At 32.7% G+C, this 26,620-nt stretch overlaps 1 protein-coding gene across 1 annotated transcript in view; it reads right to left on the bottom strand.

Annotated features, from left to right (window-relative positions):
* The window catches only part of LOC145327248 (uncharacterized), a 44,180-nt gene extending 18,634 nt beyond the window's left edge, over positions 1-25,546 (bottom strand). The window contains exon 1 of the mRNA XM_080170832.1: positions 25,379-25,546. Within this exon, the coding sequence (XP_080026958.1) occupies positions 25,379-25,384 (6 nt within the window). The 5' untranslated portion in view covers positions 25,385-25,546. The remainder of the gene's footprint in view (positions 1-25,378) is intronic.
* Positions 25,547-26,620: the final 1,074 nt, after the last annotated feature.

The following is a 26,620-nucleotide window of genomic DNA, read 5'->3' as shown; positions in this document are numbered from 1 at the left end:
AATCCACATAAAACCACACACACACACACACACACATACACTCAAACACATACACACACACACACCACACACACACTTACACTTACACACACACAACACACACACACACACAAACTCACACACAAACAGACACACACACACAAACATACAAACACACACATTCACACACACATCTATACACCTAAACCTACACACACACACACACACACAACACAAACTCACACACACACACACACAAACACACACACACTTACACACACACACACACACAAACACACACACACACACACACACACACACACACACACACACACACACACACACACAAACAACACAAACACACACACACAACACACAAACACACAAACACACACAAACACACACAAACACATATTCACTAACAAACAGATGGTAGCACAAAGCCAAGTTTCTTTATTACATTCCATAGCTACTCCTTAGCTTTCAGTGCATTCTAGCTTTTTCATCTATATTAAGCATAGAATACTAGGTTAAAAATCAGACATGGTACCTTAATTGTGTAAAAATTGGAAGATAGTTAAAGTCTATTAAGATGACAGTCTATACTGTAGAGTATCTATGCAGTCTAGATTCCACAGTCTTTGCGCAGTTATACCCTTCCAGACATGAAACTAAATAATTGCCAACATTACTCTAGAGAATAAATCTATAAATATAGATATATAACCAGGCAACTACCTGGATCCCCCTGTTGGGGACCTTTTTCGTCTGCAGGCAAATAGCTTTCTGCCCTTTTGTAGCGACTTGGCTGTGTTAATGTTGCAGACGCTCTTGGTTGATTTTTAAAGACCAATTGAAAGTCGGCACATGCAGGGTCCTTGTTATTTAACCCCTTCCTCTTCTATTGTTTTACTCTATTCTCTAAAACATCTATGCAGTCTAATCTATTAACTAAGCAACTTATTTTACTTATTCTATGCTCTTAATTTCCTTTTTACCTACTGTAGCTGCGCTACTATTATATAAAATTGTTTTTGTGCCAGCATACAAGTGCGAATGCATTTGTATGCTGCAGTGTCCCGCTTCAGCTTCTATTAGAGATAGACATCCAGTAGTTTACTCTTTTGAACAATCAATGTCCTTTGATAGTACAAAAGGTTAAATTTAATATTATGATTTTTATTTGTTTTTCTTGAAAAATTGTCTGTAAAAGGATGCGATACATATTTTTTTTAGTATGACTGAGAACCAGTTCTAATCCAGTGGATATTAATCGGTTTCGAAGCTATACTGGAAATGAATTTCTAATTGGTGAGAAAAATGTGCTTTTATAGATTAAATGTTAACCCTTAACGGTCGGGGGGGGGGGGGGGGGGGGGGGGGCGTTGAACGACTGCGGCGGCTAGTAGCTGCCAAGTACAGCTGCGGCCGCTGAAATTTATGTTTTGATATATCTAATATAAAATTTACATAAAGATAAACATTTTCTGTAAAAACATTGTTCTTCTAGCTTCAAAAATAAGAAAATTACAGCCGTTTGAAATTTTTCAGTAAAAAAGGACCTAAAAACAAAGGTTGTCAAACAGGGGACTTGCACAAAATTTTTTAGCCCTTTAGCTTTAATAGGAACTGAGATAACAGGGGGGGGCGTTGAACGCCCCCCCCCCCCCCCCCCCCCCCCCGACTGATTAAGGTGCGGCAAGGGGCCCGACTGTAAGGGGTTAAGTGTACAAATAAGGAGAGTTAATCTGTGACTAAAGTGAGCCTTACTGCTAAATGAAAATATGAATTGCATATTTCCTTTTTTAATAAAAAAGAAAGATATTAAAAATCAAGAATGGGAGAACTTTTATAACATATTGTAAATCTTTAAGTTTTACGGCATTCCGCAGACATTGAAATAAAAAATTATAAGATTAAACCAGTTTTGCTGGCCCCGGGGTGCCAAAAGCCCGGGCTAACAAAATTGGTTTTAATTTTATGATTTTTATTTTAATAATCGAACGATGCTTTTCATGATTTTTTATTATGGCTGAGAACCGGTTATAATCCAGAGGATATTAATCGGATTGGAAGTCATACTGGAAAATCTGTTGACTTTCTGTCTTATGTAAAATCTGTAAGCTATCTAAGCATTGAGTAGTAACTTCACTTTTTTCCTATTAGCTAATTAAGAGAGTGTGTCTCTATATTGTCTCTATTATGAAGACAAACATAGTGTGGTAACCGCCTCGGTTAAATGGCCGTTACCCAAGTTCAAATGACTACGGCAGTGCGAACAGACGTGGACACGTACAATTATAGAGAAGCTGGGCTTCTCTAGCTATAACTAAATAACAAACAAAGTCTATTCAGATGTTACTTTATTCAGGGTCCAAAGGTTACTACTTTATAATACAACAAATAATAAATACAGAGATTGGAATAAATAATACTAAAGCAAAATCAATATATTTATATATACATTAATCAAAATGGGCAACAATGATCCCCCATCCCTGGAAGGGGTGGGGGGAACCAAACAATGCAGCTTAGCCATAATACGGCTGTCAAAATCTATCATTAATTTTAAAGCGTAGGGAGGGGTTGCCACATAACATGGCTCAGGGTCGCCGAATACCACAATAGCATGGCAATTAAGTCAGGAGGGAAGGGGACAATGGTCAGTTTATTACACTAGTCCCCAACGTTTTTAATAACGTTTTCTCATACGTTGGCTTGACAACTTTGAGGACTTTTAAGGAATTTTGATTGATTGGTTCTTTAAGTTAAGTATCAAATGTTTCAGCTACTAATTTTAATCTATAGAAGGGGTGATTTTGTGCATTTTCATTGTGGATGTACATCAATTCATCGGCCATTGTCTTATCCCTTTAGATCCCTGCAATTAAGTTGATGTGAAAAAAATGTTTTTATGAGTAATAAGTCTTAACACGGCATTGCATGTTGGTAGAGTATTATCAATTTCGCAAGGATCTTGCATTGTATATATGCAAAACGTAAAATAAATAAAGGAATTAAGCATTAGCGTCCACAGTGTTTTGTCAGGTGGGGGAAGTTGACAGCACTTTAAATCCCATTTTTTACGCCTATATGGAAAAAGGCCTGAAGTATCATTTTTTTGTGATAATGTATTGCAATTTTTTTGGAGATGTGATTGAACAACATGTCCGTCACTAAATACCAAACAGGGCTTAATTAGATCTTGTGATAAAGGAATGCGCGAAAGGGTTCTATACTTTTCTAACTACTGGAGAACAAAAAAAAACATTTAAAAACACACAACCAAAGCTGTACTTAAACAAAGCTTTTACTATTTAGGGTAAGTTTGTTCTATGGATTTCAAACTTTGTATGATGATTCCTTTAAAAGATAGGTACAATGTAGAAAACGCAGCAACTCTATTATTAAGACCACAAAAATAAGTATATTTATTTTAAACATGATATTAATTAATAATAGTTATTTCTCGCATCGTATTATAAACAACTTTCCGCGGGAATAGAATGTACAATTTTAAGAATAAAACCAGTTTTTTAGCCCCGAGGTGCCGAAGGCACCGGCTAAAAAAACTGGTTTTAATCTTATGATTGTACATTTTTATATTCGTAGAAAGCTGGATATAATACGATACTAGACATAGTTTTTTCGTATGGATGAGAACCGGTTCCTATCCACTGGATTCGAATGAATACGAGAAATAATTATCCCATTCCATTGATTTTTCGAATATTGAATCCTAGTCTTATTTAAATTTAGACTGATATATTTTGTAATCCATTTGTCCAATGTTATAAAATTTCACACAAATAATATGCATATAACTTTATCCCTGGTTATTACGAACTAGGAAACAACAACGAGGGGACCAGCCATTGCTGTTTGTCTGTGGGAAACATTTAATAAATTAAAACCATTTTTTAAAAAGCGAAGCTTTTCTATAACTAGGGTAGGTCCGTCCGCCCGTCCGAGATAGTTAGCTTTCATTCGTTAATTTAGGCATGTTAGAATTGTCCTATCGATTTCAAACTTTGCATGATGATTCCTAAAGGAGTTAGGTACGAGTTAGAAAGCAAAGCAACTAATAATCGTTACCAGAAAGTCCGTACGTCCATTTTAAACATGCTGATTTTCAACTTTTTTAATATCAAATCTTTATGTGATAGAATTATACGATTGGTCTGATTTTTGTAATACTGATTCCTAGGACAACAAAGTAAATTGTTTTATGCGAATCATCTATATAATCAAGTCTTAAAAATTTAAGTATGTCCATAAACATTATCCTGTATCAAGCAGTTTTTCAACAAATTTACTTAAAATTTTGCTTCAAATCTTTTACAATATACATTCATAATTTGATTATTCAGTTCTGACAATATACAAGTGTTAATGTTCGTTTGTCCTAACGTTTCAGAGCTTCGCTTTTATGGATGTTGGTCATCCTTGTTTTCATTTGAAATACTCCGAAATGTCAGAAGGTTTTGATGAGTCATCCTCAAGGAGGAGAGGATAGGACATTGGAAGATAAATAAAATAGATCCTATTTTAAATTATAAGGATTTAAATTTTTAAATTATAGAGTGTTGTATCATTTTATTTTTACTATTATGATGTTTTACTCAGATTTATTAAAATAATTTACAGACGAACGGCAAGAATATAGTTATAGAGTAGCTGCGCTACTACTAGTGGCGTGTATGCAACAATCGATATATTATTTCTTAGATGTTGCACCAGAATTTTGTGTACTCTAATGAAATGGTACTCGCAGCTGGCAATAACCACATCCAGCCCATTTACCCCATCCACCCCCTCCCCTCCCCTCCTACGAAATGATCATTATTGGCCATGGCCATATTAGCAACCAAAATGATGACAAATTTTCCCCTGTCAATATATCCATGTACTCTATATCCATTTTTGCAACATAGTTTTCTCCAGGTCAAAGGGGTAGTTTCACGAAATGTATTTAACTTAATTTAGTGAACCGCATATTTTTTCCTGGTTAATGGGTTAAACTACATCTATATAGCATATATTTGAAATAAATTCAATTTTCCACCACGTAGTTTTTAAAATATGTCTTTTTGTGATATATGCAATTTAAAAAGACGATTTTCAAGTCTTGATATTTTAATAACTACGTGGTAGAAAATTGAAATTCTTTTAAATATATGCCATATAAATGTAGTTTAATTATTTAACCAGGATAAAATATGCGATTCACTAAATTAAGTTCAAATGCATTTTGTGAAACTACCCCTTTTCCAGACAAAAATTTTGCAGATCTTGGAATTTCTTAGAAAAACAGTTGGGAGGATGATTTAATTTTACTGTGAAAATATTGAGAAGCGAAGCTAATCAATAATTATGCTTCGTCCTTACGTCCTTTCGTAAGAAAGTTATGGATAACTCTTATTGTTAATTTAGACATGTCAGACATTTTGGGTACAGTCCCTTTCGTGACAATGTTTATGTTTATGTTTATGTTTAATGCCTCTTAAGGGTCGTTTGGTCGTATTTTCACAGTAGATTTTGATAGGTTATTTTGGGTTAGGTAAAGTTAAGTTAGGCAATTGGCCCTTTAGGGTCAGAGCCCCCTGCAGGGGATAAAAAAGGAGAAAAGCTACTTTGAAAATATGACGAAACGCCCCTTAAGAGGCGTTGCCACGAAAGGGACTATACAGTTAGGTACGATATAGACAGCTTAAAAAATTATTTTAATCTACGATTTAAAATACTAATTTAAAGAATCCTCTTTTATGGGTCAATTGGTCTTTTTCGGAAGACTGGTATTTAAGGTTTGATTTTGTAAAGTGTAAATTTACAAATGTTACGTTAATTTAGACATGTTAAAATTGTCTATCGGTTTTAAACTTTGCATTTTGATTCCTATAAAAGTTAGGTACAATTTAAGAAAAGTAGCAACTCTATAATTATTACCATAAGTTCCATTTAAAACTTGTTATTTTTTTACTTTTTTGACAACAACTTTTTGTAATATATAATTATCATTTTCATCTGATTTTTTAATAATGATTACTAGGACAACAAAGCACAATATCAATTTTAGAAATTCACTTTATTGATGTCATCATCTCTGTTAACTTAAATCTGGATTTTTAAGGTGAAATAGTAATTTAAGAAAAGAAAAAAAATTCCAACTCCCAAATATTTAAGGTGATAAATTTCCTAACACTTTAATATCATGAAGAAAAGAGAGATCTATGAATTTAAGATTAAATCATAAAGTAAAATTTGAATTTTATGATTTTAAATTTCACTAAGAATTGATTTTGATATAAATTGATATTAAACAAAAATCAAGAAATCGTTGAATTTATTTGTTAAGATATAAAAAAAATATTCTTTTAGAGGTTCGGGCACAGATAGGTTTATGGTGAGCCCCTAGTATCTAAGGGCTCTGTCGAAGGGTCATGGTGGGGTAGAAAAATAACCTAAAACCATACCAATACTTTTTTATAAAAATAAAATAGCCTTTAACCACTCAGGAACTATAGCAAGCTTCACTGGTAAAGAAGAACCATATCAGTTCAGCGGATAGCGAGATCCTTCGCTACAGATGAAAAAGCGTAATGCTATAATAATAGGATTAATATTTATTTCGTCATTATTAGTGAGGTAAGTGTCATTTTTAGTGAGGTATCTGGGTTTTTATGTGTATAAAAAAGTGCGTTGGCTGAATCGATATATAAATAGATTGCATATTTTACCAGATTTTCTCCTACTCTAATAAATTGGCATTTCCAGTTGGCTAATCTAACGATTTACCCCATCCACTCCACTCTCACTGCACTGGAGGGACTTTTTATTTGTATACATCCATGTATGTTGTCATCCATGACACCCTGCATTAATGGATATAGAATATACGTGGATATTATTACAAGGGAAAATTGTCCACACTTTAGATTGCTAACAAGGATATCACTTATTGGTCAGTTCGTTCATCCAGTAGGAGGGTAGGGGATTGGGTAAATAGGTTGTATAAGAGGAAAATATTTACTTTAGCCAACTACAAATTTCGCTTTATTAGAGTATATGATAATCTGGTGAAAGATCCAAGTAATAATAAATCCATTGGCACAACACCATATGGTACCCTGTTGACTTTAAGATTAACAAATAAAAGACAACAAGGATGAAAACTCACTCATAAGTAGCGAAGCTAACAACTAAGTCTCCAAAATAGTATTCTAGACGGAGAGACGCACAAAGGTTTTAATAAAAGTAAGAAGAATCGGGCAACGCCTATTAAGTGGCGTTTTGTCGTATTTTCACAGTAGCTTTTTTCCTATTTCTAGCCCCTTCAGTAGGCTCTAACCCTGCGGGGCCAAACCTAACCTAAAATAACCTGTCAAAAGCTAATGTAAAAATACGATCAAACGCTCCTAAGAGGCGTTGACACGAAAGGGACCATACCCGAAGAATCTTCACTAAAAATTATAACTTAAATCTTTACGAAAAAACTAAGAAAATCACTTTCCACTGTTATAAATATGATGTTCTCTAATAATTACCGACAGATCAACATACTGACGGACAAAGTGTGATATAAAGTAGCGTCGCTCCCATAAATATGCATAACAAAGTATTTAAACATTTTTCAAGGTCCCTAAATTATCCAAACAGAATCTGATGGTCATTTTTGTATAAAAAAAAGTTGGCCTTTTTAACCCCCAACATATGTTGGTATTTTTTGCGCATATAATTACCATGATTTTGATAATTTTTGTTAGATGTATTCTTAACTTGAAATATACACCATTCTGTTTGCTTATTAGAATAAGTAATGTGCAGAACTTTTTGAAATACTGATTCCTATAACAACAAAGTATTATGTTTTAAGCGAAACATCTCTATAATAAAGTCCTAAAAGTGTAAATATGTCCTTAAACACTATATTCTGCATTTAAACAACTTTGCTACAAATTTGCTTACAATTTTGTTTAGACTTTATTTTCTGCTTATTCAGTTCAGAGCAGCGCTTTTATGGATCTTGTCATGCTTGTCAAGTTCATAAAATACTGTGTCGGTACTTTTAATTCCCTGCGACAACTATTTCCTGTAAAATATTTCCTAATGTTAATTACAATTAATAATAGAAGCAAAAAAAAACTTCGTACACTCCGAGAAGTAAACACATCTATAACCATGAAATTATTTCAATAGTCATCCTCACATCCTTAGCAGGCTTTCAATAAATTTCAGTAGCGTAGCTACCCTTGGAATGGTATGTGTCTGTATGTCCCTTTGTTTTCCGCCAAAGTCATTAAAGCAAGCTGACTATAATTTATTAGTTTGGAAAATTGGATGGCAATGACAATAGGTGGGCTGTTTATTTCACTAGTCTCGAAAGTTTTATAATTACGTCTTCTTATTCGTTGGCTCAACAACTTTGTTTTTTTTTATTGAAATTTCATTGGTTAGTTTATTAAGTTGAGTGTCAAAATATTTCAACCGCCAACTGTAATCTATAAAAGTGGTTATTTTTTGTATCATTATTGGGTGTGTACAATTGTCATTGTCTTATCCCTTTAGATCCCTGCAATCTACCTATAAACCTAATTGTCCTTGTTGAATGAGTAATTATAGAATTGTAACAAGTCACAACTCTTGTTAATGTTGTTTGTGACATTGTTTTTATTTCTTACTGTGTTAATAAGGTCAACAGTAATTTGTAAATATAGGTGACTTGTCGAATCATATAGACTACTAGCGGTTGCGCCCCTGAAATCTAGGGGCTGTGCATTTAAGGGAGTAAGAAAAAGGTAGGAAAACATATTAAGACCTAAATCTAAACAATTAATAGCCTAAAACCATTCTGGGACCCATTTCAAGCTTCTTTAAATAAAGAACTAAATCGGTTCAGTAGCAACTAAAATCTTAAGTGTCAGACAAAATAAACTTAATTCTTTATATTTTGGCAAAGGTTAGATTTAATTAAGGCTTCATCCCCGTTAATAGTTATTTCTCGCATCGTATTATAAACGTTTTTTTTTTGCGGATATAGAGTGTACAATTATAAGATTAAAACCAGTTTTTTAGCCCCGAGGTGCAGTGCCGAAGGTACGGGCTAAAAACTGGTTTTAATCTTATGATTGTACAATGTACACTTTTATATTCGTAGAAAGCTGGATATAATACGATGCTAGACATAGTTTTTTCGTATGGATGAGAACCGGTTCCTATCCACCGGATTCGAATGAATACGAGAAAAAAAATTTATTAATTATAAACAATACATGACCTTCAGAAAACGTACCTAAATAGCAAAATATAATTTTGCTAAATTGCTGAATAATTTGATAAATGAAACCTTTCTTTATTAAATTAAAATGTTTTGCAAACGAAAAATTGACACAAAAATGCGCAAATTGAGTTATAAAAAATGTTGCAGAATTTGACTTGTCATGAAATGACAAGATAGAACTATATTAAATGGTCTGTGGTCCAGTATTGTAATTGTAGCTACAGGGTGGCACAAGGAAAATTAAAACAAGTTTAATTTAAATTCAAAATTATTTATTCTTAATTTTTTTTATGAATTCACAAATACACAAATGAAAAAAACAGAGAGATAATATCCTAAGTAATATTGAGTAATTTTTATTTAATCATGTTATAAGTCAGCTATATAATAGGTTGAATTTCATAGAATAAAACTTTGCTTTGCGAAAATATTTTGTCCAAACATTTCATCTTAGGTAATTTTTGTATAATCCATCCTATATTTCGAGTGTCGGTATGCGTGTGTGTGTGTGTGAGTGTTTGTGTGTGTGTGTGTGTGTTTGTAAAATGTGTATGGTTTCTAACCCTAAAGTTAACAAGTCATTACAAGTATTTTTCTTACTTATCAGTGATCTTCAGGGATTGAACAATAGACAATGAATTGATCCAACCTTAATTATGTTAAACAAAATGATCCCTTTTGTAGGTTGAAATTATGTTTTTTTTTTGACGTTTTGACCCAAGCATTTTGTACACCCCAATCAATATTTAAAATTGCGTGAAAAGTTTTTATGAAAACAAATTGCAGTTTATAAATTTTGTGGGTCGTATTAATTTACAGTCCAATGTCCGCATCGTATCGTATTATAGACAGTTTTCCGTGGATGTTAAAATAAAAAATAAAAGATGAGAAAAAGTTTTGTAAGCCCGTAGGTCCGAAGACCCGTGCTTAAAAACTGATATCAATTTTGTGATTCTTTTTAATATTCGTGAGAAATTGACTGTGAATGGATGCTATACATGATTTTTCATTATGGCTGGGAAACGGTTCTAATCCACCGGATATTAATAGGTTTCAAAACCATATTGGAAATTAAATTTTTTTCAAAAAAAAGTAATGTTTTGCTTTTGGTAGCTTCAGAAAACACCTTTGATATGTTTTTGTGTAGTGGGTCCATGGAATACATATAATTTTACCATGTTAGAGTTCTGAAAACTGGCCAAATAGATCTAAAAGAGCATTAAGAGAGTTCTGCTAAATACCAAGTAGTGTAAAAAATTTATCGAAAATCAATTTGAAAGTGTCTCGTTTGTAGGAAATTTTATTCTGGGGTCTTTTCATCTAAGAACCAGAAATCTTGACAGATTTCTTTTTAATGATGGTTAGTTTCTTAACTTTAACATTGAAAAATCCATGGGTACCTCATAAACAGGAAGGGAGGGGACATTGGGTAGTTTATTACACTAGTCCCCAAATCTTTAGCTTTAAATTTTTATTGGTGAATTCATTAAGACGTAATTGTAATCTACAGAAGGGGTAATTTTGTGTATCATCATTGTAGATGGACATCAATGTATGCAGCATGTATGTTTAAGTAAGTTAACAAATATGTAATCAAATTATTAGTGGTTTCAAGTCAAGGATGAGAGGAAGAGGGTTAGTTGGCATACAATTCAGCAAAAATTGTTAATATTCGGATCTACTGCAGTTCACGGTGAAATATTGCTGGTAAGCAATATTTCTAAAAATCTAAGAATTTTAAAGGCTGCTAGCTGCCAAACGGCTGAACGTACAGATCATACCCGCACACCATTTTAAGCGGTATAAGAAGGCCTACAAATAATCTGGAAGAGCCAAGATCCAATTATGCACAGGGAAAGCTTCACTGAAAAAAAGGCGTAAAATAGGTCTTTTTCGCGCATTTCTCTGCACTGTGAGATAATTATGCATTATAGATTTATAGCTATTCCAGATAATTTGTAGGCCTTTTTATGCCGCTTAAAACAGTGTACGTTCAGCCGTTTGGCAGCTAGCAGCCTTTAAAATTCATAGATTTTTGGATATTTTGCTTACCAGCAATATTTTACCGTGAACTGCAATAAATCCTAATATTCTGTAAAAATGTTCCATTAATTTTAATTTCCTGACAATCATAAATCAATCCTTTAATTGCAAAACCTTTCTGCGATGGTTTCTGCAATAATAATTTAAGAGTTTTGACTATATCTAAGATCGAGCCGTACCTTAATTTTAAATGACAAATCAGCAGTAGGAAATACCCCAGGAACAAGTAATTTAAATTTTGGTTTATTTATATCATCTATAATACAAAGTAGAACGATGTCTGTCTGTCTGTTTGTCTGTATGTTTGTAGAGAAGGATCTCGCTAACCGCTGAACCGAACGGATTCTCCTTTACAGGGTAGCATCTCATAGGTCCCGGGAAGGTTTATAACTATTTTCCCTATTAAAAATTAAAAATTACCCCCCCCCCAAAAAAAAAAATTCTGTTAAAAACTATAATTAAAATAGTGGGGTCGACTACCCCCCCCCCAAAAAAAAAAAAATTGGTTTGATTAAACCTTTTGGGGCAAAGCCCCTAGAGGCTAGGGGCGAAACCGCTAGTATTCTATAAAGTAGCAAGGTTTTTATCTGAAGCTTAATATTAATTCACTAACTACTGAACCAATTGAGTTCTCCATTTTAAGGAGGACATATGTCCTGGGGTGGTTTTAGGCTATCTTATTTTCTAATTTACGTCATGAGATGGTTTTAATCTATTTTTCTTATTTCTGTATGTTAATAACGAATTAAACATATCATTTAATGTAAAAATGCTTTATTATACTTGGAGTTTTGTTTGAACGTCCACGTAACATTTAAGTACATTCATAAAGCATCTTTCATTTTAAGCTATACCCCAATATGGCTTCGGCCCTCGCAGCTAATAAAAATTGTTTTATTTTTCTCATTTTTCATTCAAATAAACACGGAAAGTTGTCTATAATAATACGATGCGTAAAATACACGTTTAAACATTACATTTATGTTTACAAGTCTAAATGTCCAACTTTTCTACATTAAAAAAATTACAACTATTTTTTTGAAAATGATGGATAATCAGTCTATCTCTCCCCATCCCCCCTTCCCCATCAAATATCTCATCTATCGGTCTTTGCTCTTAATGTTGTTGTTATCCTTGTTTTAACTTCATTTCCTTCCTCATGTATAAGTATGTAAGTATGTATGTTAAAATCCATAATTTAAGAAAATTTGGGAAGTGTTTGCGGTTTGTAAATAATATACAAGAAAAACATTTAAATTTTACATCTTCCTCTTTCAATGTTCAACTAGTCAGGAATCTGATGGGATAAGACAATGGCCGATAAATTGATATACATCCCCAATGATGATACACAAAATACCCTTTTTGTACATAATGATAAGTAGTTGAAACGTTTGGACACTCAAATTTAAGTGCCAATCAATCAAAGTTGTTCAGCTAACTAATAAAAAAAACATTATTATAAAACTTTAGGTACTAGTGTAAAAAAACAGCCCAATGTCCCCGTCGTTTCTGATCAACCTAGGGGATCCACCTTAGCTTCTAAGAGCAACAAAATAAATTAGCCTACAGGCAAGCTTATTATTATTCTATTATATAAAGTAGCAAGGTTTTTTGTCAAAGATATCAATAACTGCTGAATTGATTCAGTTCTCCTTTTTAGGAGAGCTTCACTTAGATCCAATGATGGTTATAGGCCATTTATTTTTTTAGATTGGAGGATTTTTAGGTTCTTTTATGCCCCTTTCTTAATTACAGCGCCCTTAGATGCTAGGGACGCAGTTGCTATTATATAATAATTTATGAATATGCAAAAATAGAACATAAAACGAAGGGAGGGATTGAGTTATAGAGAATATGCTCTGTCGGCATAGGAATCATCACATTAAATTGCATCACCAAACTTGCATGGCTGACAAAAATCCAAAATTCTAACATAGATATGAAATCTCCATCAGAGTGTAATACGACGGACGGACATTATGTTATAGAAAGATGCTCTTGTTTCAATAAGAATGTAAAATGTAGATTATTCAATTTTTTTAAATATATGAAGAAAAAAAACACTGTATGAATATTCTCTTAAAATTTATGTAAATAAAAGCAAAAACTTTTATATTACATTCAGATTTTATTCATGTTTTGTCTACAGGAAATTTTGTTGAAAATGTAAATAAAAATTCGGATCATGGAAAGAAAACAAAGTCATTCCTAATTAGGACAGAAGTCACTGAAAATTGGTCTAAGGAAGGCTACTTATGTCCTTCATCTAACAAAATCTAACTTAAGGGAGGTGACTTATGTCCTTTGTCTGACAAATTCTTACATTAGGAAGGCTGCTTATGTCCTTCAAGTTGCAAAACTTAGCTTTTCTGTCCTTCACATAGCAAAACCTCACAAAAAATAGCATTTCTGTCATTCACATAGCAAATTCTTGCAAAACATAGCATTTATGTCCTTCACATAGCAAATTCTTGCAAAACATAGCATTTATGTCCTTCACATAGCAAATTCTTGCAAAACATAGCAAATTCTTGCAAAACATAGCATTTATGTCCTTCACATAGCAAATTCTTGCAAAACATAGCAAATTCTTGCAAAACATAGCAAATTCTTGCAAAACATAGCATTTATGTCCTTCACATAGCAAATTCTTGCAAAACATAGCAAATTCTTGTAAAACATAGCAAATTCTTGCAAAACATAGCAAATTCTTGCAAAACATAGCATTTATGTCCTTCACATAGCAAATTCTTGCAAAACATAGCAAATTCTTGGAAAACTTAGCATTTATGTCCTTAACATAGCATTTTGGTCCTTCACATAGCAAAATCTCACAAAACATAGGTTTTTCTGACCTTTTTCTACCAGGAGATCAGAACTAAATCAGAACACACATAACAAGAGTTTTACATAATTTAACTCTGCATAAATTATGATAATTCATTATTATTACCCCTCCCCCCCCCTATTTAAAATTTACCCCTGCATAAATTATGATAATTCTTTATTATTACCCCTCCCCCCCCCCCCCTATTTAAAATTTACCCCTGCATAAATTATGATAATTTATGCTGAGTTAAATGTACTGTTTGAACTTCTATCTAACAGGATATGAGAACTTAATCAGAACACACATAACAAGAGTGTTTACATAGTACATTCAGATTAACAATTATTCAATTGGCCCCTTTCCAGTCCATCATATGACATGGGAAGGAGGTTGAGGAGCATTTTATGCAGCCTAAATTCCACTATGCTATGCCACTTTTCCTAAAAGGCGTCATAGCTGGCCTCTTTTGTGTCCATCATATGACATGGGAGGTGGTGCCATGTAGGAAAAGTGGCATTGCATTCTTGGGAATTTAGACTGCATAAAATGCTCCTCAACCTCCTTCCCATGTCATATGATGGACTGAAAAGGGGCCAGCTATGACGCCTTTTAGGCCCTAGAATGCAATGCCACTTTTCCTACATGGCACCATAGCTGGCCTCTTTTGTGTCACAACCTCCCAGTTCTCATATCCTGTTAGATAGAAGTTCAAACAGTACATTCAACTCAGCATAAATTATCATAATTTATGCAAGGGTAAATTTTAAAGGTCGATGACAAATTAATTCCACGCTGTATCACGGGATGGGGGCGTGATTGAAATATGTAGTATACTCCTTTGATTAAACTCAATTTACGGGTTTTTATATAATTGCAACGTAGTTATAAGACTTTTGGTAGCAATAAATTGAGACGTTGGGTATCCCTCTAACTGAACCGATTTTTGATTAGTCAACGGTCTAAATTTGTCTCGGCCAGGATATGATTAAAAGCCTAAATCGGCCAAGGAATAGCCGAGTACAATATTTTTAAACTTAAAAAATTAAAAATAAAGAGCTAAATGATTTATTGTGTCTTTCTCTTTTTATCGACAGACGCACTTGGATATATTATTTTCATAATTAATTATATGTATTTCCCATGTTAACGTCACCTTATGTGTAAATTTGGTGAGCCACAGTATTGAGTAGCGTTGTTAAGTTAGGATGGAAGAATTTTGTAATGAAAGCAAAAGTGGGGTAGAGGATAAGGGATGGGGTAAAACAGGTTATCATAATGTTTTATTTTCTTGACTTTAAGTTAAACTCTATCATTTTAAATAGGGGGGGGGGAGGGGTAATAATAAAGAATTATCATAATTTATGCAGGGGTAAATTTAAAAAAGGGGGGGGGAGGGGTAATAATAATGAATTATCATAATTTATGCAGAGTTAAATTATGTAAAACTCTTGTTATGTGTGTTCTGATTTAGTTCTGATCTCCTGGTAGAAAAAGGTCAGAGAAACCTATGTTTTGTGAGATTTTGCTATGTGAAGGACCAAAATGCTATGTTAAGGACATAAATGCTAAGTTTTGCAAGAATTTGCTATGTGAAGGACATAAATGCTATGTTTTGCAAGAATTTGCTATGTTTTGCAAGAATTTGCTATGTTTTGCAAGAATTTGCTATGTGAAGGACATAAATGCTATGTTTTGCAAGAATTTGCCATGTTTTGCAAGAATTTGCTATGTTTTGCAAGAATTTGCTATGTGAAGGACATAAATGCTAAGTTTTGCAAGAATTTGCTATGTTTTGCAAGAATTTGCTATGTTTTGCAAGAATTTGCTATGTTTTGCAAGAATTTGCTATGTGAAGGACATAAATGCTATGTTTTGCAAGAATTTGCTATGTGAAGGACATAAATGCTATGTTTTGCAAGAATTTGCTATGTGAAGGACATAAATGCTATGTTTTGCAAGAATTTGCTATGTGAAGGACATAAATGCTATGTTTTGCAAGAATTTGCTATGTTTTGCAAGAATTTGCTATGTGAAGGACATAAATGCTATGTTTTGCAAGAATTTGCTATGATTTGCAAGAATTTGCTATGTTTTGCAAGAATTTGCTATGTGAAGGACATAAATGCTATGTTTTGCAAGAATTTGCTATGTGAAGGACAGATAAACTATTTTATGCAAGATTTTGCTATGTGAAGGACCAAAAAGCTAGGTTTTGTGTGGTGAAGGGAGGCTACTTATGTCCTTCATCTTGCAAAATCTTTGTTAAGGGAGACAAGTTATGCCCTTCATCTAACAAATTCTCACATAAGGGAAGCTACTTATGTCCTTCCTAGGAAGGTGACTTCTGTCCTAATTAAGGAATGACTTTGTTTTCTTTCCATGATCCAAAAATTCAAATCTTCTTTATTTTTTAAACCTGGTATCTAAAGGGATAAGACAATGGCCGATAAATTGATATACATTCCCAATGATGATATACCAAATTACTCCATTTGAATATTACAATGAGTGGTTGAAACGTATCTCATTCTAATGAACAAACAATCAAAATTTAATCAAAGTCCCCAAAGTTGATAAACCAACGAATAAAGAAACGTTATTATAAAACTTAAGGAACTATAGTAATAAACAGCCTAATGTCATCTCCTTTCCTGTTTTTAAACATTATATGTAACATTTAAGGACAATTGTGCAGCGATAACAAGTTATAAAATTCAATTGAAAAAAGTAGATATTGTCAATTTCTAGCAGCTAAATAAAATATATGTACATATGTAGATGGATGAACATGCACTTCTAAATCAAAATTATTTTAAAAGATTATTATTTGAAAATTAAAATTTACCAAGAAATTGATTTTAAAGTCAATATTTTTTTTATTAAATTGACCTCTCAATAAAATATTGAAATACAGCACAGCTTCTTTACAATTGGATTTTGCATGATTGTCAGTTATTCAGTATAATCAAAATGTTACTAAAACAAGGATGACAACATTCATAAAAGCAAAGCTCTGTAATAAGAAGGAAGGACAAACGAACATTAACTGAATAAGCAGGATATAAATAAATGTCTAAACAAAATTGTAAGCAAATTTGTTGCAAATACAGGATACTGCTTAAGAATATACTTACATTTTTTGGACGGCCGGACAGAAAAGTTCCGCCATTAAAAAGCATAAATCTTTATCTTTTTGGTTAAAAGGCATTTGCCTATATAAAAAATGTAATAATCTTTTATCATTCTTCATCACAAAAGAAGATTTATTGAATATTCAGGGATCTAAAGGGATAAGACAATGGATGATAAATTGATGCACATCACCAATGATGATACACAAAATTCCCCCTTCTGTAAATTACAATATAGGTTGAAACGTTTGGACGCTGAACTTAATGAATCAACCAATCAAAATTTTATGAAAGTCCCCAAAGTTGTTAAGGCAACGGATACAAAAACGTTATTATAAAATTTTTGGGAAAAAACAGCCCAATGTCCCCTCCCTTCTCTGTGAATATTTGTGTATAGAAACACGGTATGTAAAAAAGATTATCACTAAGTGTATAAAGAATGGATGGGCATCTCAAATAAAAATTTATCAAAAAGATTTGGTAGAATTAGTTATAATGGAAGTAAACTCCCGTTTCTCCCCCCATTCTTTTTTTATGTAACTTTTACTAAGAAGGGAGGGGACATAGAGCTGTTTATTGTTTGTCCCAAAAGTCCTATAATATTGGCTTAACAACCTGAGGAACTAAATTTAATGGGTTGGTTCATTTAGTTGAGTGTTAAAACGTATCAACCAATGATTGTTATTTTGTGTATCATCATTGGGGATGTACATCAATTTATCGGCCATTGTCTTATCCCATAGGTCCCTGACTTTTAACCCTGCGCTGATCGCATAAACCTAACTTAGCCAACCTAACCTAATTTTAAAAATGTATCACAATCAGGGATCTTAAGGGATAAGACAATGGACTATAAAGATATAAAGATTTGATAAAAGTCCCCAAAGTTTTAAAGTCGACTTATGATAGAAAATGTTTTTTTTTAAACTTTGGGTACCAATGTAACTGATCAAAATATTTTTTTAAATATTAGAAAAATAGGGAATGAGAATGTCAAAAGTGATAAAAAAAGATTTTCCCAGAAATTCTACTATTGACAGAATATTGAATAATCATTTCTTTCCATCTCTTTCTAATATAAGATTAGAATAAATATTCTTTAAAATAAACAAAAAAATAATATAATAGTTATTTATCACATCGTATTATAGACAGCTGTCCGCAGACATTAAAATGAAAAATTATAGGGTTAAAACAGTAATTGTAGTCCCGAGGAACCTTAGGAAAAACTTCTTTGCTCGACACTGCTTTTACATTACACCTTTACATTACACAACATAAAATATACGGTTTTTTTTCAAAGTTAGTACGATCTAAAAATGTTATACATATAAGAAAAATTTGCATCAAATCGTATATCAATTATAAATGAAATCTTTGTTTTCATTATTTGGTTCTCTGTCCTTGGGAACTATCCATCAATATCTAGGCTCAAACCATGCATAATTGTTTTTTATTCATTTTCCTATACTTGATTGATTGAGGCTGTCTTTTATATGAATTTCAAGGATATTCAATGGTCAAAGCCCTAATAAAAACTCTTTTTTTATTTAGAAATCTTGCCATAAAGTGCTTTTATCTTATGTTTTTTGGGTTCCAGGACAAACGCAGGAGTCCCAAACGTTGGAGTGGACAAACGCAGGAGTGTTAAAATATTATTTTAATTAGTTATTTCTATACTGGTTAGGTTAGGTTAAGATATGAACTTACAAATAAGTCCCCCACAGGGGTTAGGCATTTTAAAAAACTAAAAAATGGTTTAATAGTTATTTCTCGCATCGTATTATAAACGGCTTTCCGCGGATATAGAATGTACAATTAAAAGATTAAAACTAGTTTTTTTAGTCCCGTGGTGCCGAAGGCACTGGCTAAAAAAACTGGTTTTAATATTTTGATTGTACATTTTTATATTCGTAGAAAGCTGGATATAATACGATGCTAGACATAGTTTTTTCGTATGGATGAGAACCGGTTCCTATCCACCGGATTCGAATGAATACGAGAAAATAGGTTAATTTAGGTTAAGTATCCAATCCTGCGTTTGTCCACTCCGACGTTTGGGACTCCTGCGTTTGTTGTAGGACCGTTTTTTGTTTATCTGTTAAGATCTCTGAATCGTTTGAATCTTCCATTTTAAGAAATATTCTCATAGGTCTCCGAATGGTGTTAGGCTATCATTTTTTTAATTTTAGCTGTAGAGATTGTTTTGGGCTATTTTACTGCCCTCTCTCCCCCTAAATGTTAGGGGAGCAGCCTAGCATAGTTTTAAAAAAGATGCGCAAAAAAAATTGGCTACAAAGGTTTTTATTAGTTATTTATCGCATCCTATTATAGACAACTTTCTGCGGCCATTAAAATATATAAACCAGTTTTGTTAGCCATAAGGGGCCCAAGACATTGGCTAACATAATTGGTATTAATCTATGATTTTTACTTTAATATTTGTGGAAAATTGTCTGTAATATGATGTTATACATGATTTTTCATGGCCAATAACCGGTTATAATCCGAAGCCATACAGGAATAGTTATTTCTCGCATCGTATTATAAAAAGCTTTCCGAGGATATAGAATGTACAAGTATAAGATTAAAACCAGTTTTTTTAGCCCCGAGGTGCCGAAGGCACGGGCTAGAATAACTGGTTTTAATCTTATGATTGTACATTTTTACGTAGAAAGCTGGGTATAATATGATGCTATACATAGTTTTTTTCGTATGTATGAGAACCGGTTCCTATCCACCGGATTCGAATGAATTCTAATGATTCCTGATCTACCTAGTAACTACATATTCTAGGTCAATGTTAATAAAGTTGGAAATTTGATGGTGTTTATATTTTTCAACAGAATTTTATTTAAACGTGGAAGCATTTAATTGACATTCATCCACTTCATCTGCAACCAAATTTGACCCTTATTAAACTAGAGACGTTAAAAATGGTACCTACTGTTGCTATATTAGTGGCCAGAATGAGGGGAAAGCCTTGGCCTTTAAACATGCACAATTAATTACCATGCAGAGTTTGGACTTCTAGACAAAGTTCGTGCTGTCAAAGAGTTGGTTGTCTGTTGGATTTTACGTAACATAATATACTTTAGTGAGAGATAGAGTATGATGCTCTGACTTCTCTAGATTATGAATTTAAAACAAAGGAGAATTCCACCTCAACGAGGTCAATTATTAGCATCAACATTATGGCCATTTTGATAATTGTGCGCCTATCTTTCCCAAAGATTTAGGTTTAACTTCATATATTTTATGTTATTTTATTACATTCACAGATAGATGTATTAATAGACGGTTGAATGACAGATTTTTGGCAACTAATAAAAGAATCAATATCATAAGGACAAAGATTGTTTAGAAAAGAAAACTATAAAAAAAAAATTAAATCAACCAGACATAACTAAAATAAATATAAACAAAAGAACAAAAAATGTACACAAATTTACAATTTTAGTAAAAACAAAGACAATACACAGCCAAAGATTCGTTGATGTAAACATATGAGATAATAGAAGAGAAGGTCCAACAACCAAGGATAACATAACTAAAGAGGAAGCCATTCTCCCCTTTTCTTTCTAAACACCAGGGGTATCAGGATAAGTAACGCCCAACAGCTAACCTGAGCACGACTTTAGTCCTAATTGGTCATAGAAATGAGTTCCACCTGTTTTTAATCAAGGCATTCAACCTCCTCTAAATATGGAAGTCACAATTGTGACACAGCAGCTGTAGAGACCCTTTTTAACGTCTTAAGTTATGACGTAGCCCATCACCTCCCCGACCACAGGCGGATGCGTTACGTAATAAGCCAAGGTCGCGGGTCAAACACTAATTAAATTACATGTTTTAAAAATCAAAATTAGTTACAAAATCTATCAATTAAAGTATTTAGAGATTTTATTAGTTTTGTAGGAACTCTATAGTCTTAGTGAATGTGAATTAGTTTAATAAATTAGATTAGCGAAATTCAAAGTTAAAGTTGTATTAGATTAATTTGCCATGTCATTTCTCATTAAGGAAGGATAAATATATATATTCCTTACCAGGAAGGGAGGGGATATTGGATTATAAATTACACTAGTACCAAGTTATGGCTAAAAACATTGAGAACTTTTATTAGATTTTGATTGGTTGGTTAAAAACTAGCAGTATTAAACCTTTTTAACCAACAATTTATATTCACTGAAGGGGTAATTTTGTTAATCTGTATTGGTTAAGTAGTTAAATTTATCGTCCATTGTCTTATGCCTTAATATCCATGATTTCTTCCACTTAACTTTATTTCAGGGAAAAAGATGTAAAAATTTAGTCTAACAAGGATGACAACATCCATAAAAACGAAATGGTAGACCAACGAACATTATAACATGTACGTACATTGTCAGAACTGTAATATAAATGTATGTTTAAGTCTAAACAAAATTGTAAAACTGTTAAATACAAGATAATGTTTAAGGTTAACATTTTAGGACTTGATGCTTTGCTTATAACATTATACTTTGTTGTCCCAGGAATCAGTATTCTAAAAATGAGAAGAAGAAAAAATGATAATAATATCATATGATAAAAAACTTTTGTATGTTCAGAAATCTTAAATTCCGACATTAAGCTGCTTCAGTGCTTTTTTAGTCTATTTACCGATCTAGATTTCCTTTAAATTTCTACATTAAGCTCCTGACTTGACATACAGTACAGAATACAAGTAAGGGATCCATGATATTTTCCATGTTGATGTACAGAAAGCAGACCATAAAATAGACAAAATAAAGGGCAAAAGTAGGGGTTCTACATGAAGTACAGTGCACCATATTCTTTTTTTTATAGAAAATTGGGGAAAAAAACTTTTTTTGTATTAAATGTGATCGTGTTACTGAACTTTAACAAGGCAAAATTTGTGGATCTCTTTACTACATAGACTTCAACACTAATATTGTAATTACATCTATACAGGAGAGTGGCCCCTCTATGATTAACCATTTCCTGCACTCCTTTAATCAATATTTTATTTTGTGATTGTTAATAAAAAAAGTTTTAGATAATAAGGTTTTGTCGCTTTTAAAGCAACGCTATCCTTATACTAAAGTAACAGTTTGTGTGTTTGTACCGAAGGATCTCGCTAACCGCTGAACCGATCGGGTTCTCCTTAACAGGGTAGCTTCTCATAGGTCCCGGGAAGGTTTATAACTATTTTGGGGGAGGGTACCACCACCCTCCCAAGAGAAATCGCCCCTAGAAAAAAATTACCCCTCCCGAAAAAGAGACTTGAACGAAACATAAACCAATTATTTCTCTAATTAGATATTATACATAAAAAAAACATTCAAAGTGCCACTAGAGGCCTCTAGGGGCGTAGCCGCTAGTAATGAATATTTTGATTAAAATTATCCTTGTAATGTTAATTACAAATTTGCACACATGTTACATACGAAATTCTAGTATTGCTCCGAGACTTATTAAAATCCGCTGAATTAGAACCGGTTTTGAGCAATACTAAGAAATCGGTTCCAGGACAAACGCAGGAGTCCCAAACGTCGGAGTGGGCAAACGCAGGAGTGGTAAAATATTAATTTAAGTAAGTATTTCCAAACAGACTAGTTTAGGTTAAGATATGAATATGCAAATAAGCCCCCCTAAAGGTTAGGCATTTAAAAAACCTAAAATATGGTTTGAAATAGGTTAGATTAGGTTAAGTTTCCACTCCTGCGTTTGTCCTAGGACCAAAAAGTCATGTATTGCATCGTATTTTAAACATTTTTTACAATTAAAAAAATATTTTTTTTTTAAATTATGAGACGTTTCAAAAATGCTCTCTCAAATTGTGCTAAAAAGGGTTTTTGATATAAAATTCCCGATATATCTAGTTTTTGGTATTTTAACTCATTAAAAATAACATTGCAATATATGACAAAATATTGTATATCATCTAATTGGTATTTATTTTTATATGGTTTGAAGGAAATGAAAATGTTAATTGACAAAGTTAAAACCAGGGCTCGGCAGCCGCAAACAAGAAGGGGGCTAAGCCGCAATAAAACCATCGTTTAAGGGTTCTTGAGAGAAAGAGGGGATGGGAGGGTATGACGCCCCTTCACTTTACATTTTAGTTTTAAAAAGAAATTTTTTCTATGGGTGATTTTTCTTGAAAGGATGGCGGTTTCTTCTCCTAAATAGTTTATTTTTGAAACCATTTCTGGACCTATAAGAAGCTTCACTCATAGGTCAAGCAGTTAACGAGATCCTTCGGTACACACAGACCAACCGATAGACATACGAACATCCTGTTACTTTTAAGAGAGGATTAAAGTAGAAAATTGACGGTGGCGGTTTGTTAGCGGATTAATTGCAGCTTGCCAGCCCTTGTTAAAACGACCATTAACTGTTAACACTCTCATAAACTTTAATTCCATATCATCAATAAAAATAGCCGCATTTTCCTTGAAAAGTTTAGTTGGACAGCGTTAAATGCCCCCTAAATATCAAGTTTATTATCTTTTAAACAAACATTTTAACAGTTTTTGAAATATATTTAATAAAGATTAATTGATCAAATTCTTGTTTTAAAAACATTATTTGTTGTCCTATATTGTGATTTACTGACATTATCTAACTATTTCGTTTTTTTGCATTGCTTAATTATTTTCTTTTTTTTCTTATTTGTTTTACTTGCGGATATGACCCCTGGAGGCCTCTAGTGGCACTTTAAATGTTTGGCTCTTTTGTTCAAGTCTCTTTGATACCCATCTATTTTGCGCTCAAGTCAAAAATAATTATTTTTTTTTCTTGAGAGGGTGATGGTACCCTCCCACTTAATAGTTATAAACCTTCCCGAGACCTATTAGAAGCTACCTTGTTCAGGAGAGCCCGATCGGTTCAGTGGTTACACACATCCTGTTACTTTAGGATTTAGAGGCGGTTTAATATTAATCTGTAGGAAAAATGCTATCAATTGCATTATACAGTTAGAGTAATAATCACTTTATGGATTAACAAACATTTTACACAAATTTTCTTTGTCAAGAAATTTTAATCAAACTAATTCCTATCTAATTATACACTATTTAATATTGCTCTTAATAATGAATCCATGATTAATTTTAGATTCGTATAGTGTACATTTTTTACAGTAAATTTACTTTTTGAACAATTGGATGTAGAATATACAGTGAATATTATGACAGGGGAAAAATTGTCGTCAATTTAGCTTGCTAACATGGACATCACTAATTGGTCAGTTCGTTTATCAAGCAGAGGGTGGGGGGGGGGGGTTGTGGAATGGAGAAAAGAGTATGGAAGTGATGAATCGTTATTTTAGCCCGCTGCAAGTTTCATTTTATCAGAGAACATAAAAATCTGGTGTAATATCCAAGTAATAATTTAAAGCCTGTTTTTTTTTTTTGATCGATCATAACGTTACATGCATTTGGATATAACTCTATCAAAATTGCTTTCAAAACAAACATTTTTCGACCTTAATTGAATTCTTTAGAACCCCAAGTAATCAGTTTTGAAATATCTTTTTATTTCATGGAAAACTAATGAATTTTTTTTTTTTAATGGGATGTAAGTTTTATATGTATGGAAACCACAAAATCAATAGAAAAATTATCTTTTTATAAACTTTTCTCAAATTCTTCAAGTTTGATTCAATGCAATTCAATTCTTTTTAGGATCTAGGAGCTCTGTATTTAAAGGAATAAGGAAAGTAGAAAAATAGCCTAAAGTCAAACTTAGATGTAAAAATTAAATGGCTTTAAACCATCCAGGAATCTATAAGAAGCTTCGATAAAATGAAGAACTCAATCAGTTTAGTAGTTATCGAAATCTTAAGCTAAAGACAAAGACACCTTTCTACTTTATATATTAACTAGCGCCCCTAGCATCTAGGAGCTAGAAGTGAAAGGAAAGGGGAAAAAAGTCTAAAACCACTGGACCCGAAGACTTTTTAAAAAATATAAATGGCCTAAATTTAATAACCAAAACATTTCCTTATAAAAAAATAATTTTTTTTATTGGCTTAATCAAACTGTAGCAAAATGAAATGAAATTTTAACGATATATCCTATAATGCACACTATTACAACCTTTTTATATTTCATTAAAAAATCTCACCTTCATTTTATATTCTCGTGGTTTGATAACTTCTTAAGGCACTAGTTATAATATGTCTTATTTCCTTTTTTAAATAAATGAATTATCTAATAACTTTATAATAATTAAACAATAACCATGTTGCGCGCAAGGATGGTTCTTAGTAACTATTGTCCTTTGCTATGCACGTAATGACCGACTGAGCGCTAATCTTGCGCGTGTCTGAGAGCATCAACCATGACATCTTGTGCACATATACGCACACACACACACACACATACACACACACACACACGCATTTATACGCACAAAAATGACGCACCCCACAGTTAGGAAAAGTGATATGATTATAAGAGTTATTGCCATTTATTTTTTTTCCTTCTTGAAATATGTATTAAGAATTAGGCAACATTGTTTATGAACTTCTTAAAAGGTTTATTAAATGAGCAAGCTTTTATATAATTAAGTCTGTACGTACGGCAGTACGTTAGGGACGATAAGATCATTTGCGTTAGAAAGAAGATGAGGTGACAGGTCGTATTGATTGTCTAAGGGGGGGGGGGGGTTAAGGGGTGTTTATCGCCCTCAAAATTAATCTTTAAAAATACATTAGATTAACCCCCTCAAATTTCTTAATCCCCGATTTTTATCCCCCTCAAAATAAAAGCTTGGACGTCCCTGCATATATGTTGTAAGGAACTTTTATTTAGCAAATCTACTCTATATTTTCATTCGTGCATCCATTTATGCAATTTGGACCAGATGGAAAATCTAATCTTATCTTTTTAAGTGTGTGGCAGGGATCTAAAGGGATAAGATATTGGCTCATAAATTGATTTACATACCATTACCCAATGATGATATACAAAATTACCTCTTCCGTATAAATAACAATTAGTGGTCTAAACGTTTGTACCTCTTACTTAATAAAACAACAAATCAAAATTCAATAATGTTGTTAAGACAAAGACTAAGAAAACAGTATTATAAAACTTTAGGGACTAGTGTAATGAACATCCCAATGTCCCCTCCCTCCCTGGGGTTTGGTCATAATAGTAGGAGCGCAGCTACTATACAGCCGAAGGACAGGGATATTTAAGAATAACTTATTAAATATTTAGGTATTTTCAAAATACAATAGATAATGATTGAAGCCTAAATTTAGTAAATGTATATGTTTCGCTTTTGTGAATGTTGTCATTCCTGTTTATCATAAGTTTATAGGTTGTTTGTAAACTCTTTAGAACCTCTTTACCGTTTTGG

The sequence above is a fragment of the Acartia tonsa genome, chromosome 8, assembly GCF_053477335.1.
Source record: "Acartia tonsa isolate MP-2025a chromosome 8, ASM5347733v1, whole genome shotgun sequence".
Classification (NCBI taxonomy): Eukaryota; Metazoa; Arthropoda; class Copepoda; order Calanoida; family Acartiidae; genus Acartia; species Acartia tonsa.
This window is presented reverse-complemented; position numbering and strand designations above follow the sequence as displayed.